Below are 16,364 nucleotides of genomic sequence, written 5' to 3'. Positions count from 1 at the left end.
TCATTTAGAGGTTCTTTTTCCTTTCCCTTTTCCTTTTTCTTTGGTACCGCAGTTATTGCATTTCTCTCTATAACTTGTACAGTCTTCATGTAACCAGCCAGAACACTGCAAACATCGAATCCATTCGCTCTTCTTCTTGGTACGGTAGTAATTCTCGTGACATTCTACACATGTGTTTTCATTTTCATCAGAACATTCTTCGCTAGATTCACTAAGCTGCAACTCTACTTCACTTTCTGATGACGATGATAAATCCCTCACAACAGTCTTCTTACGTTTTTTCTCCTGTATTTTTTTTTGTCTTCAAACAGTTTACGAGTTGTCAAATGAATTTTTGATGTCAAAACCTTAACAGATTGCTTCCTTTTACTTACTTTTTGTTGAATAATAGGCAATGGACTAATTATTTGTAAGGTCTTAGATGGTGTTAATTCTTGTGCAGTCTCAGAAGATTCTGATGTGGACATTTGAATGGCTTGATTATTATTATTACTAATCAGAGATGTGGATGTACTTGGCAAGGAAAGAGCAATAGTGTTCTGAGTTGGCTGTGAATGATTATTAATTGCTTGCGAATCATCATTATTCTGAATACTTCCCATTGATGCATCAGAAATTCTGAAGAAATATTCAGGCACAGCATTGGGATCATAAGGGCAAATCCCTGTCGCTTTAAATCCTGAAACGCCAATTGCTGGTATAGCAGACTTGAACCAGGCATCACCAATCATTTTTGAAATGTGGTATCGATTAAAAGGTCGGCCTTTGTTGTTGATAAACCAAGTGGAAACTTCTTTAGACAAGTAACTTTTGAATGGCTTAAAAAAACTTCTATCCAATGGTTGAAGAGCCTGAGTAGTATGACTTGGTAGACAGAGGATAATCACATCGTTTTCAGATGCCAATTGTAGCATTTCATATGAATTGGAGTGCGAAGAATGCCCATCTAAAATCAGAAGAACCTTGCCATCTTGCTTTCGTGGTATAAAATGCTCTTTCATCCACTTCAAAAATAGTTCAGCGTTGATGTAAGATGATTTCTGATTCATGTATACATTTGAGCCAGGTGGTAGACCCTCACAAAATTCCGGTTTTTTGTATTTACCCTTCAGTATCAAAATAGGCGGAAGGAAAGTACCTTCCGCATTGCAGCACGCAATCAAAGATACATTTTCACCTTTTTCGGTACTGGTTACAGTATTTACACATTTCGCACCCTTGCTAGCAATTACGCGTCCAGTTTTATTGTTAACTTGTATTCCGCTTTCGTCCATGTTGTAGATTCTTTCTGGTTTACTAATCAAATCGTTATCAGTCAATACCTTCAACAACATTTCAAAATATTTATCGACATCCTGTCTATTCATACCACTAGCTCTTGCCAATGACAGGCCTTCTGCTTTACGTTTACTCAGGTCTGGATGACACTTCATAAATCCTTGAAACCAATCCCAGCCTGCTGACTTCTTCTCATTATTGAATCGATGTGGCAATCGAAGATTTTCAGCAAAGTCGTAAGCTATAGACTGCAGTCTCGATGGCTCCAAGGGAAATCCGATGGATTCAAGCTTTTTAATGTGAGCTACAAGTTTTAGTTCGTTCTCATATCCCAATTCTGAAGGTCTTCCAATTCTCTGCTTAGACCTCCAACCCATGAGGATGTGTCTTCGCAATGTGCGCGAAGGTATTTCATATAAACGACTCGCTTCATTTACTCCCATTTTCTTATTTATTACATCCTCCACCGCCTTCTGCATATTTTTTTCCGTCCATTTTCTTGGATCAACAGCTTTAACCTTTCCCATTTCCTAAAAAAAAAATATTAAAAAGTAATCAAAATAAGAATTCAGGAATTATCTCCAAATGGGGCACATTAGCCGAAAAAAATCGGGGCGCATTAGACGATGTACAGTGTAATGTGCCCCACTTAAATAATTCTGATATTTGTTACGAAAAACGGAACGTAATTATAGGCAAATAAAAGTTAAATGAGGTTAGTTTTCGATAAAAACTTTAAAAACACGAAATAATATGGAGCAAATACTTTTAATCAACTTGAAAATAGATATAAAACAAATTCATGTAGTCATAAAAACCTTTTAATCACTTTTTCTCACTAAAACTAAATAAAAACCAGCACAGTGTTGTTTACATCGCGGCCATACTTGGAACACTGACCAGCTAGGATCAAATAAGCGCCAAATTTAAAATGCTTCACCGAGTTTCGCGAGTGGGGCACATATCCGACTGGGGCACGTTTGCCTGGTTTACCCTACGTGAAACATTTTGAAAAATCTGAACTATGTCAGACTCAGGAATCTATCCAACCAAATTATAGATTTCCTTTTTTTATTTCCAGCTTATAAGACATTCTAATTCTACTGATATTTAAAAGTACTTATCTAATGTCAAGAATATAAACAATTTTTTGTTTATGATGCCATTATGATATTGTATTGTTATAACCTATTTATAAACTACATTAAAGATACTTACAAAAATGTATAGTTAAATATTTTGTGTCAAAACTATTACGGCAGTACGTTATGAGATGAATTTTTTTTGTTTAATGTTAAAAAGGAAAAACAAGGAAAAATTTCGATTAGTGTTGTTGAAGAGCTGTAGATTTGATGGCTCTCACGAAAAAGCATTAAAACTCCTTAAAGAATTCAATATAAGCTTTCAAAAAGAATCTAGGTACTACATACTTTTGCAAAAATCTCGATATATTCAAGAGCTTTCAATGATTTTCTGAACTCATTTAGATTTTTTCATAGATACGCTAAGAAAAGTAACTAGTTTCATAGAAAAGTTCCAATATTGACAAGTGTTTAACGAGATAAAATATTGATTTTTTAAAAATTTGTTTTGGTTTCGTCGAATTAAAAAAATAATATAATTAGTCTCAATCTCGATTTGTTTGTTTGCGGATATGAAAGAATTCATCAATCAATGCGAAGTGCCAGGAATAAAATTTTCAATGTAGTTAAAGTAAAGAAGTCCAGAACATCGTTATTAAAAATTTGAAATATTTCTAGTGATGGTAAACTTAGCCAATCGTCAGTAGCAAGAATTCTAATTTGGATTCTTACAAACTTGATAATCCCTTACTAATTATTGGAAGATGATAATAGAAGACTGCAGTAAGTATTTTTAACAAATTAATAATCAAATAGATGCGAACAACATTCTAATAGAGAACACCTTCCGAAAAATTTAGATTATATTGTCGATCTTGGCAGGATTTACAGTCCGTAACAGATGATGAAAAGAAATAGTCAATGACAAGTGAGTACGATATTTGAATTGCAAAAAGCAATGTTGCCTTAGAATTTAGCAAATATACCAAATAAAGACATTTGATTTGAACAAGATGATTCACCTCCATACTTCGCGAAACAAACCTATTCATGAGTTGTACCTCAAAGTAGAAGAATAGCATAACTACCAAGATTTCCAGATATCAATCCTTCGAGTAAGTTCAATGAAAGTAGTTAAAAATCAAATATTTCAAGACTAAATCTTCAAATTCTGAGGAGCTAAAAGCTCTACTAATAGAAGAATACAGAGAAGAATAAAAATTCAATATTTGGCAATTGTGTATAACTTTACATATAAAAATAGCCGTAAAAAAGACAGTGTTGCTATTTAATGTTATATCTCTAGAATGAGACATCCTGTATACATTGAAATTGTATATGATCAATTAAAAATGGTGATACTAATCTACGAATAGTAACTGAATTATTGAATTACTCTTTCTGTATCTTCAAGAAGAAATTAATTACAAAAAACAAATTCTAATATTATTGAAATAAAAAATACTCTATTAAAGATGGCTTTAATATACTTTTTCTGAAGAAAATATAATATAAATGAATATATCACTTTAACCCGTAAACTATTTTGAAGAAATTTGTTTAATAATTCCTGCTGACGTTTCCTTTTTAAGCTACTGCATTTCACCACCTGCGATGTTATAAATACTTGTTGACATTCATGAAAAAAGTTTATCAAAAGTGATCATTTGTTATACGAAATAAATTTCTTTAATTTAATGTTAAAACTTGGTTCTCAATAATATATCCCAGATATCTACAGCGAAACTAGTCAGAAAGGTTTTCGAAAGACCAATTTTTCCAAAATATATGGTAAAAACGAGAGAAATCTGTTATATAACTTTTCATTTTGCTTATACAGAAACATCGGAAAATATATTTTACAGAAAAAATCCTTCAAAAATTTCAAACAATTATCAAATAATTATATAGACAAAAGTTATCGAAGGCTCCTCTGATGAAGGTGTCTTGATTATTAGTATAAGCTACGCAGATAATAATTGTTTGAAGAGGCTGTATACTGTCTTGTTATAGTCAGAATTACAAATTACTACTCATAAAGAAGAATAAATATATGGTCATAACTTTTTTTATGATACAAACAATGCACTTAATCACATGATTAACCGATTTATTACATTGTAATCTACTAAGTACTTTACTGTACTAAGTATTCCCAATGGTCCACTTAGAAATCGACGTTTATGAGCACCATTGTGGCTACTAACTATTGAGTTGGGTTTCAACTATCACTTTTTGTACTTACATACCAAAAGGCTTGGTGTGTTTGAGCCTGTAGACTGTGTCTTGTTTACCGAGAAGTTACAGTTGATTATACGGCTCGCACTTGTTCCTCGTGACCTTTAGCAATCAACTTCATCTCTTCTTTGACTGTTCTCATATAGAGTTCTCGGTTTAAATCTTGGTGCTCGTGGTTAGAAAACTTTTGTCGATGATTCGGGAAATCAACAAATCAGCTATCGCGCATTGCACTAAATAAAGCAATGATAGTCAATATGATAGCCAACATTGGGAACCAGCGATCGTTAACGGTCTGTTAATCGGTTATAGCCAAGAAAACTGTCACTCTAAATCAAAGAATTAATATGAATGATATGAAATTGTTCAAATAAATTGTTGAATGCATTAGAATTAATTAGATGTGAATTAAAAATGTTCATACAGAATGAGGATTCTTCATTGGAAATTTTTTCTTCGAGGAAATGTTCGTTGGTGCCGGAAATTTAGAATGTACAGAGGGAACTGGTGTCACAAAGTTTACTATCAAAAAGTTATTGACTAAAATACAAACATTTTAAAATTATTTACAGAGATACAGGGTCTTCACTAGCACTGTTCCACAACTAATTTATTTTAGTTTCTCGTTATAACAATGCGTGTGGTTATACAGGATAACAAGCAAAATGAGGTATGATAAATAAAAGTAAAGTTATAAAGAAATAATTTCAATGTAATAGCGTGTTTGATGTCCATTGATGTAAATATTTGATATTGATAGATATAAGTAAAGTCGTAATAAAATTATTATTGAAAACATGCTTTTTTACATTAAAATAAAGTATTTTATCAATCCCTCTACCCTGGTGTGAAATATTATTTTCCAATTATTAGTTTGGTTTGCTATCAAAGCGTGTTTTATTAGTTTTTCAAACTATTATTTATTTTCATTCAAAGTCGGTAACTTATCCAAGAAGTGGATAAATTACGCGCCTGCTACCTTCCTCTGATAAGATAAGAGGTTCTTAAGCTTCCTCTCTGAAAATACCGATTATGAATTTAAGCATTGCGCATGGCTGAGCACGTCCGTTGGTAGTTGGTACAAAGCACTACCAGAAAGATTGAAACACTGCTAATGTATGAAATTATTGTGTTTTCATCGGTGTTTAACAAGTGTAATAAGTTTCTAATAAAACCCACGTTTTGAAGCGCTCAAAAATCGATTTCAACGATTCAGTTACTTACATACCAGGCCTATATAAGCGTGTTAAAAATCAAAATGTCTTATACATTTTTTTGCACTTCTCATCTACTATCTGTGAAAGTTTTTGATAGCTAGGCGCTAGCATTGTGAGAGGGCGTACAAAATGAATTTATTTATGTTAGAACATCACTGTATTTCCTTTAATTCGATTGGAAAGATAATTTTATGAATATAAATACTTGTGATGAAAAAGTTGGGTATTTTTCATTAGATCAAGATAAACGCCCATTGGATTTAGATAATTCTACGGTATTTTTTATTTGGCTTTATCTATATCATCATCTCATATCAAGTTAAATATTTTTTTATCATTATAAAACTTTAATTTGGTTGAAGAAATAACTGATTTTATTTTTTGTAATATTGCTCAATTTTTCGTCAAAACTTCTCATGAAATGTAGGTGATTCGATATGGGTAGAGGCATACGGCTCGTGAAGTTATACGAGGGCTGCTACCTAAGTTTTGAGATAGACACATAAAAACAAATATATATAATGGATATGGCTTCATTGTTTCTCAAAATATTCTCCATTAGGATCAATACACTTATGCATGCGTTTCAATTAATCAATTAAGTTTTTTTGCATTTGCTGCATCAATCGCTTCATCAATTCAATGTTTTGACTGTTCAATAACGTTTTGTCTGAACTAATGTGTGAGAGATCGCATTGTCGTGGTGGAGAATGATTCATCTTCTGCGATTGGTTTCCCTGAACACCTGGCAAACAAATGTTGGTATACAGCCAAATATTCATGCAATATAAAAACAAACGTGCACTCCACGTCGTTGTTGTTTGCGACTGTAGGTTCCGACACGTTCGCGGCACGGGCCCCTTGCTGTGCTTGTGGGTGTTAGTTAATGTACACGCACACATCTAACAATGTTGGCGGCAATTTTAAATCATGAAGCGGGAAATTTTAAAAATAGGTCTTATTAGGACATAGGCTTTATTTGGGTCACCCACCTTATGCGAGTGGAGCTAATGCCCAAGTATGCTTCAATATCCCGGTATTTCATATTACGATCTTGCAATATCAGTTAGAAATATAGAAAAGGCTGTACTGGTCGCTAAAAACAATAAAGCAGCTGGTCCAGATGAAATACCATCAGAAATACTGAAACTACCGGACGAAAGGGGCATTAGAGTGCTTCACAAGCTGTTCAACAAGATATATGATACTGGTCATTACCCTTCAGTTTTTATTCCTATCCCAAAAAAATCGAACGCCAGAAAGTGTGAAGATCATAGGCTAATTAGCCTTATGAGCCACTCCCTAAAAATATTCCTAAGAATAATACATCAGAGATTATATAGAAAATGTGATAATAATATAAGCGACTCGCAATTTGGATTTAGACAGGGTTTAGGTACAAGAGAGGCAATAGTCGCAACACAGGTCCTTGTACAGAACTGCTATGACCAAAGAAAAAATGTTTGTCTATGCTTCATAGATTACGAAAAAGCTTTCGATAAAGTTCAACATCACAAACTTATGCGCTCCTTAAAAAATTGGATTTGGACGAAAAGGACATTCGTTGTATCGAAAATCTGTACTGGTACCAAAAAGCGCAAGTCAAAATAAATCATGGTCTAACTGAGCAAGTTCGGATTCGCAGAGGAGTACGTCAAGGTTGTATATTGTCGCTGCTCCTGTTTAATATATCCAGGGCCGGATTAAGCTAGGGGCTTGGGGGGGGGCTATAGCCCCGAGCCCCAGGTCCAAGAGGGCCACATCATTTGGAAATCATTCTGTATTTTTTGAGGTGTTGATACCACAAATCTAACGTATTGATATTATTTTGTGAATTTTTCCGGGTTTTCGAATTCCTTAAGGGGGCCCCCTCATTATTTTAGCCCCGGGCCTTATAAATCTTAATCCGGCCCTGCTCTGAAGCCATCTTTCGAGAGTCAATTGAAAATAGAGACATTGGGATCAAAGTCAATGGAGTCTGGGTCAACAACATACGTTACGCCGATGACACAGTGCTGATTACAGATAATATAGATGACCTACAACAACTAATTAATATAGTAGGCGGACATAGCCAAAACATGGGATTAAACATCAACATCAAAAAAACTAAATTCATGATTATCACTAGGGAAGCGAATACGTTTAGAAAATCTAGAATAACATATAATGGAAAACCTATAGAACGGGTAGAAAAATTTAAATATCTAGGAACATGGCTCTATGAAGAATGGTCGAATTGAACAAGCTCGAGCTTGTTACATTCATAAAATTTAAAAATGTATTTACATCTACCGACTTTGACCTTGATCTTAGACTGAGACTTGTGCGGTGCTACGTTTGGTCAGTGCTTCTTTACGGGATGGAGGGTTGGATCCTTAAGGTAAAAAACATCAACAAATTAGAGGCATTCGAAATGTGGGTATATCATAGAATCCTGAAGATACCATGGACTGCAAAAATGAAGAATGAGGATATTCTCAGGCGTATGAATAAAGACCGTGAACTCTTTAACATCGTGAAGAAACGAAAGATTGCATATCTTGGCCATATAATGCGAGGTTATAAATATCAATTCCTTCAGCTGATAATCGAGGGCAAGATTGAAGGTAAGAGAGGATTGGGACGAAAGAGGATGTCATGGTTGCGGAACGTGAGGCAGTGGACGGGTATACAAGATATTCAGACATTGATCCATACCGCTAGAGATAGAGAAGCCATGAAAAATGTGGTCGCGAGCATCCATTAATAGATAAGCATTAAAAGAAGAAGAAGAATATCAGTTTATGCCCAGCATCGATGTTTTCCGCCAAAACAGCCGATTTGGGGCGCCCTTCCCGAAATTCATCCTGTAGCGAAGTACGACCACGATTGAATTCGGAAAACCAACGAAACACGGTGGTTCAAGATGGTGCTTCATCACCAAAAGTAGAAACGAGGTGATCGGTACACTGCTGTGTCGGAAGTCATAGAATGATGAATGTTTCAAGTATATGCAAGCAACTCAAATGGCACTCGTATGTCAACATATTCTACATTGTCATATTGACATATTCGCACCAGTGATTATCTTTTACAAACCTACATTCAAGAAAGCAACGACAATCAATGGTTTATGAACCCTTAAATAGAAAATTGAAAACCTATTGTCACTAAATTTATTCTGTGGTATATTTTTGTCTTTTTCTAATATTTTCAATCTAATAGAAGAAGGAAATGATATTTGTTCATCTTCATGTCTTATACTGATGACTTTAGCGGCATCGGATGGGGACTCCAAGCCAATGAGCTATCTCTGTTGAAAATGGAGGTCTGGTAGCTCGTGAAATGGCGTACTTTTGTTTACATTGCTCGTGTATTTTTATAGTCTCAAATTACCTAGGCAAGTGAATCAAATTTCGCTTCAACTAAAGATCTTATAGGTAATGGATTGACTATGATTCAAAACGACAATACGCCAGTGTTTTCATCGAACCCTTTGCAGCAATATTACCAGAGCTTTGTGTTAACCTCGTACACCGTCTATATTACATCTTTCAAAAACTAATCATTCAAATCTAAAATAAGTATACCTTTTTTTGTTGCCATGTCAATATAGTTTATATGAGCATTTCTGTTTCCCCTGGGATTTTATTATCCACATCTCGAAGGAAACTTAATTTAATTTTTCAATTTTCTCCAGGCCCGCATTTCGATGTAGAAACTTAAAGCGAGCTGTAGAAAAATAAAACGATAAGTCAGGAATGACGATATAGTTGGGGTGAAAGGGTTTTCTCCCAAAAACTATACTTTCAATATTTATTGCCAAAGGTTCAAACGGATTTAAGGATTCCTGGTTTTAGCAAACAACTAAAATTTCAAGATCAAGTGGTAGCAAGGAATAAAGTTGATGGAAATAAGAGGAAAAAAATTATAAAATAATATGAGTTTGATCCAGGCTAGTTTAATGTTTAATGTTCTTCTTTCTTCCTTAATAGGTCTAACGCCGGTTCCTTCTCCTTTTGTCGACCTCCACTCCGTGTGCGAATTGGAGATGTATCTCTTGCTTTTTTACCATTTTATCGTCTCTCATTCGACTTATATATTGGTTCCATTGCTTTTTACGCTGCGATACCCATTCGTTGATGTTATCCACATCACATTCGCTTCTTTCTTGATCTAATAGTAAATTTTCTGTTTCTTGTCTTAGGTATTTTGTTAATATAACCAAATAATAAAAATTATATAACATATACCTAATAACAAAACGAATAATCGGCAAAGCAAGAAAAACAGAGAGAAATGGGAAGCTCAGTGAAGAGGAGAGAATAGAAAAGAAATAATCAATTTTTATAAAATCTTTCTATCTATCTAACAGAATATCAGAAACAAAAAGAAAGATAGCGTAATAATAGAATTAGGTATCTAGGAAAACATTGAGATATATGTACTTCAAAACAAATTTAATTAATCATTGGTATCACTTTCATTCATCAATGAACTCAACCCAAGAAATAATTTATTCAACAAAATATCAATTTTCACGAATAATTTTCATTAATAGCCGCGATTTTCCTTATATAGCATAAAACGAATACCTCGAACTGTTAAATTAATTTTCGAAAAGCCCGATAACATTAATACGTTGTTGTTAATATGATTTCTTGAATTTTATAGGTAAATTCTCTGGAAATAATATCCTTTTTGCAAAAATAAAAAATGTACCCACTACCACAGACGAAATTCGAATTGCAATATAGAACATACATAAATAAATTTTTGTACAATCAATGTATTGACAAAATGGAGTATAATAAACAAACTAAATAACGCCGAAGCGTGAGAGTAGAAGACAGAAGTTCTTTCCACAACCCCTTTAAGTTGATTCTATTGATGTTCCATTAAATGAATATAAAATGTAAACCTTTTTCAATGATATCTAATAATTTTTTACATCATTGTAGAAATAAATTGTTAAGAGATGTTTTCGAAATTATTGATATGAACATATTCCCTTGAAACTAAAAGTCTCCGGTATCACCCATGTACTGATACAAGTGCATTCTTATCAAAGTCATGCTGTCAATCAAACAACGGAATAGAGTTTAGGCTCCGCCTTTCAAAATAGCTCTGTATCAACCACTGAGCGAGAAAAGGAGGGGCCGAACGAACCAATATGGCGTCGGACGACGCTTCTACCGAACGTGGCTTATTGCAACCACAGAAGTCGTTGGTTGTCGTCGTCCGTTTCTGATTTCTTTAATAAGTTTCTTATAATGATTGTTGCGTGATTGATATGAGTTTTGGTGAGGCAGTTTTTGTGAGTGTATGAATCTGATTGTGAAAGTTGGCGTTTCTTGAGGAAAATACAAATATTATCAATTAAAATTTTATATAATATAATAAAACAATTGATGCTCTTCACCGATTTTAAACATATGACAAGATGATTTTTTTTACAGTAAATTAATTACCTAAAATTGAAACTAACCTAAAGCATTTGATAGTCAAACTGACATTTACCAACACGGCAGGACTAGGAAAATGTTGGTCTTGCAAGTTTATTTTGGTTCTTGATTTTACTTAAATACTCATAATCTTGAACTTTTGATTGTTGTGGGATTATGGCAACAAAGTACTTATGTACTCATTATTAAAATGTATTCCGAGCTTTCGAATAACTATGTATTCATCATGGGGAACTGGAAAGTTGATCAAAGTGAAAATATAAGCATTGTATATAAATATAAAGATATCAAAACTCTTGAAGAATATATATATATATATATATATATATATATATATATTATATATATATACATATATATGTATATATATATATATATATATATATATATATATATATATATATATATATATATATATATATATATATATATATGAGTTCCTTACAATTGTAATCGGATTATTTGAATATAGAAATTTAAAAAATGGGACAAAGTTAGATGATACTCAGTCGAAGATAGATAAGTATCTCAAAACGAATTTTTCAAAGCTATAGAGCTGACACGTACACTTTAAATTTGAAAATGAACTTTAGGAATAAATAGATGGTTGAATTTCGTTATGTGTAGGTGATTGCATTACCTACTGCTGTACTAAAAATGAAATTGAAAACATAAATCAAAAATTCAATTCTTATAAAAAAAACTTTCGCAATCGAAATCGAATAAAATTAATTTCCTTGATGTCACTTTATATAAAATTTAAACTTCAATTCATGTCATCCCTCGTCACAAAGAAAGTTTGAATGATAGAGCTATCCAACTATCAAATCCTGAACATTAAAAAAGCAAAAACTGCATCAATAGATAATAATTATCCTGAGAAAAAATGATAAACAAAATATTCAAGAATAGGATAAACAGATACTATAATCAATTGAAGAACAAAAACAGAAACTAAACGTCAAAACATTTTTCCTTAGCTTATGTACAAGTACTTTTCGGATAACTATCGAATTATTTTGATAAATATAATATTAGAACAATCGTACAGGTCGTGAAACTGTATCGAAATATTTCACTAAACTACCCGACTAAAATATTTTGTAAGGACCTGATAAGGACCTTATCAGGTTATTCTGAAATCTGGTGAGTTATAGGTCAGGATAACCTGATAAGGGCCTCATAAGGACACATATTACTAACGAGCTCCTGATCAGGTTTACCTTACATGGTTCTGATCAGGATTACTTCACATGGTCCTGATCAAAATTGCTTTAAAGGCGGTAGTCACGATCATCTCATATATTCCTGATTATATTTTTCTTATGTACTTTTCGTAAAGATTACTTACTGGTCAGGGTACTAATCAGATTATCCCTTATATGCATGGTTTTATGGATAGTATTAACGTATGTGCCCCTGACTCGGATCACTTTATATAGTCTCTATCTGGTCTGGAAAGTAAGAGATTCAAACAAGTAAACGTTTTTTATAAGAATACTTTATTGATCATAGAAACTCATCAGGTGATTTCTTGTATAGACTTGATCAGGAAAACCTGATGAAAAATCAATATATTTTAAATGGGAATATACACAAAGCCTAGCAGCTTGGGGTTTACCCCCGCAACAACGCATTTCCGTCTACATAGTAGGGAATATTTCTTGTTTGGCAGATCTCCTGATTCAACTTTATTGACTATATTTATGGTGTTTAAACTGCAGGTTTATCAGCGATACCTTAAATTTCCGATATAGAATGCCTCAAGAAATATCTATTATCAAATGAAAGATCCAATAATGGTTGTAACCAAAGTAATTGTCAGATATTTTATAGACAATCATTATTAATTTGTTTGTTCCAACGAATGACCCTTCGAAAAATTATAAAATCAATCTAACTAATTGTAATTATAAAACCTATTTGCGGTATTTAAAAGTTCCTAAGCCATCTGTTAGTCTTTCGGGATCCATCCTGCCCACCATATATATACATATAAATATAAATTTATGCGCCATTCGTTTAAAAGCGGTGATCAGTGTATTTTGTGATTTTAAAATCCCATTCAGACATTGTCAGCGCGCATGATGGATTGTTGATATGACAATTAAAAGAGGATTAAACAAATTGAACACATTTTTTACTGGTACCAGTTTTTTGAATGCTGTTCGGAAGCATCAAAGTTACGTTTTCACAATGTTTTTATTTATATTATTATTGGATTCAGACAATAATAAATCCTGGTTAAAAATTAAATACCATCTACATTATTTTGAATTGGTTATGTGTATATAAAATTGATTGATTTCATAGAAAATACTGAAAAGACGACAGAATACATTTTGTAACAAATTTACTGTTAATGGCTGAACTAATATGTCTAGAACCTATAAAAGAGTACACGTCAGAATGACAGCTATATGATGTAATTAAAGACTCAACGAATTTTTAGAAGCTCTTCTATGTGTCTTGAACTCACACTCACATATCCACGTCTGTATATATATATATATATATATATATATATATATATATATATATATATATATCAAAATGTAGACTCAATAGAAAACCAAATGCTGCACTTCACTTTGATAAGTTCAATATTCAAAAGAAACATTTATATAATTCTACCTAAAAAGTTAGTCTTAAAACTTTCCAAGGAAAACAAATATTGTTTCGTACCTACAGATGTAACTAGGTAGTCAGGAAAACGCCGGCGACGAATTTGTCATTAGTAGCGACCTTTTTCGAAATGCAGGTGCAAGGATTACCCTGGGCTAGATACCAATTTACGTGGAGTTTTGGAGTTCTTCGAAATGTCATGAATATTACTTGTAATAAACTTTTTATTGCTTTTTCTAGATTGAATATGGAAGCGCCATCCTATATACATAATTGTTTCTATTACGCTATTGTTAAATATGTTCCTTATGCGGCTGGTCACATTAATTATGTGTCACGACCAATGGAATTTGATTTCTCTATATAGAAGGTTCGCAAGTCTAGCAAAAAAAGGATTGTTTTCTTTGTAAGAAAGAGTAATTTCGTTTTGTATCCATACTATATAGATTGTATTCATTCAACTGTAAGAAACAGTGGATTGGTATGTCAATATGCTCAATCCAATCTTTTGTCCTAGATTGAACACGACAGTAATTATAATTGATCACTCAAAATTATTTTGGAATTATACTTTAAATACTTTGAAGGTCTAAGGAAAGTATCAAAGTTAACCGAAATTTTGTTTTTCTTAAAGAAAAGCTCTCTGCTGAAAAAATTCAATAAATTAATTACAATTTTATCGTGTGAGATCTGAACAAAGATTGAATTGTGGATAATAAAATGGATCTGCATATGTCGCTGAATAAGAATTTCGATGTTTAGAGGTAAACCGCATATGTAACTCCGAACACCAATAAAAGTCGACGATGCCACCAAAGATTTTATACGGCGAATGGTGTATGATTTTTTATATTGTTCTGTACAACTTATAATTATAAAAGATCAATAAAATTTCGAAAGCTTGTGTTAGCTCAGATACATTTATGAGGAAATATTTAGATTATATTCTGTAATAATGTTTAAAATGACCGTTTGCAAGTAGGTTCTACTTCTCTCTCGTTATAAAAATAGAGAAACAATTTTGTTTTTTAATTTGTAAACTAATTTTTGAAAATACAATTTAAATATAAATTATCTATTATAACATTATTTTCCAATATAATACTTGTCATTTTAACAATGGGACGCCACTGAAACCGGTAGAATCCTTTATTATTTTCCACTTTTAACATATTTTTTGCTTTTTCAAGAAAAAAGGAGTAGTACTCCTATATAAGTTAGCATTCGAAAATACTTGACCCGAAAAGCCTTTATTGTCTTTTCATTCAATTAATCTGTACGAAGATATTCAGTACAAATTTAATTATTATACAATATATATATATATATGTATATATATATATGTATATATATATATATATATATATATGTATATATATATATATATATATATATATATATATATATATTAAACTCGGATTGTTGTAGGTACTGGAATTCTATTATTTCAATTGTTTTCGGTTTCCTGTTCCCAAACAATATGAAAAGTAATTACTCTATTTGTTTCCTTTTGATTGTCTTTAGTAGACAATTCCAAAAATATTTCACTAGACTCTGTAACCATATAAACGAGTTTTATCTTTGACAATATTTTGTTTTCATTAAGGTCATGAAAAGTATACTTTTGTTATTTTGTAGATTCCATTACTACCTCTCGAAGTATAAATTTCACTAATCGCATCCCTTGTTTGTACATATCGCAGCAAGAGGTAAAAAACGAATGATAGTTTTCTAAAATTTCTCGTTAGAAACGCGAATGTATCGCGAAAAAATGAGAAAACACGTTTAAAATATTTGAAAGAGCCCCTGCTGGCAATGTCAACACTCGGAAACGATCAATTAGTCCCATTGACTGGACACCCTGCAGGGATTGGGGGCACAAAGATGAATTGACGTCTAAATGTTTTACTGTTTGTACACCTGATGATGCGATTAGTCTTCATCAATGGTACATCTATCAAATTGGCGAGTGAGAGGTAAATTTTTTGCAGACGAACTTTTTTAAATTTATCTGATGAACAGTCATAATACAAGATATTTTGGAATTAATCTTCGTAACAGCAGAGACGAAACAACTAAGAAAAATGGTAGGAAACACGATGATGGATAAGATAAGAAATAAGGTAATAATAGAAAAGCTCAAACAAGAACCAATAGGAAACAAAACAGTTAAAATATGTTTAAACTGGTACAGACACATAAAGAGAAAATCACTACAAAGCCTAATAAAAAAAGAGTCAGAAGCAAAAAGACATAAGGAAAGAAGGAAAAGAAGACCCAGGAACACTTGGCTACAACAAGTAGCGAAGGAGAAAGAAAAGGGAAAATATTACAGCAAATGAATAAAAGTAGCAAAGGATCGGAAAAAGTGGAAGAATTGATAAAAGAGAAATGAACTACAAACCGAATACTCTGATGCTTGGGAGGGTATAGAGAGTTGTAGACAAGATCTTCGTATATTGAGGATTCATAGGCCA

General features: G+C 32.5%; 1 protein-coding gene across 1 annotated transcript; it reads right to left on the bottom strand.

Annotated features, from left to right (window-relative positions):
• Nucleotides 1-3,388, bottom strand: LOC130450623 (uncharacterized). Its single transcript, XM_056789115.1, has 3 exons — nt 3,383-3,388; nt 375-1,808; nt 1-285 (listed from the first exon to the last, which is right to left on the bottom strand). Exons 1-3 carry the CDS (start codon nt 3,386-3,388, stop codon nt 1-3), a joined length of 1,725 nt encoding a protein of 574 aa, XP_056645093.1.
• Nucleotides 3,389-16,364: the final 12,976 nt, after the last annotated feature.

The sequence above is a fragment of the Diorhabda sublineata genome, chromosome X, assembly GCF_026230105.1.
Source record: "Diorhabda sublineata isolate icDioSubl1.1 chromosome X, icDioSubl1.1, whole genome shotgun sequence".
NCBI lineage: Eukaryota > Metazoa > Arthropoda > Insecta > Coleoptera > Chrysomelidae > Diorhabda > Diorhabda sublineata.
The sequence above is the reverse complement of the archived record's forward strand: the minus strand, read 5'-3'. Positions and strand labels throughout refer to the sequence as shown.

Coding starts and splice junctions, on each gene's coding strand:
- LOC130450623 (XM_056789115.1), bottom strand. Junction 286..374: donor TGCCTATTATTCAACAAAAA/GTAAGTAAAAGG, acceptor AAAAAAATACAG/GAGAAAAAACGTAAGAAGAC.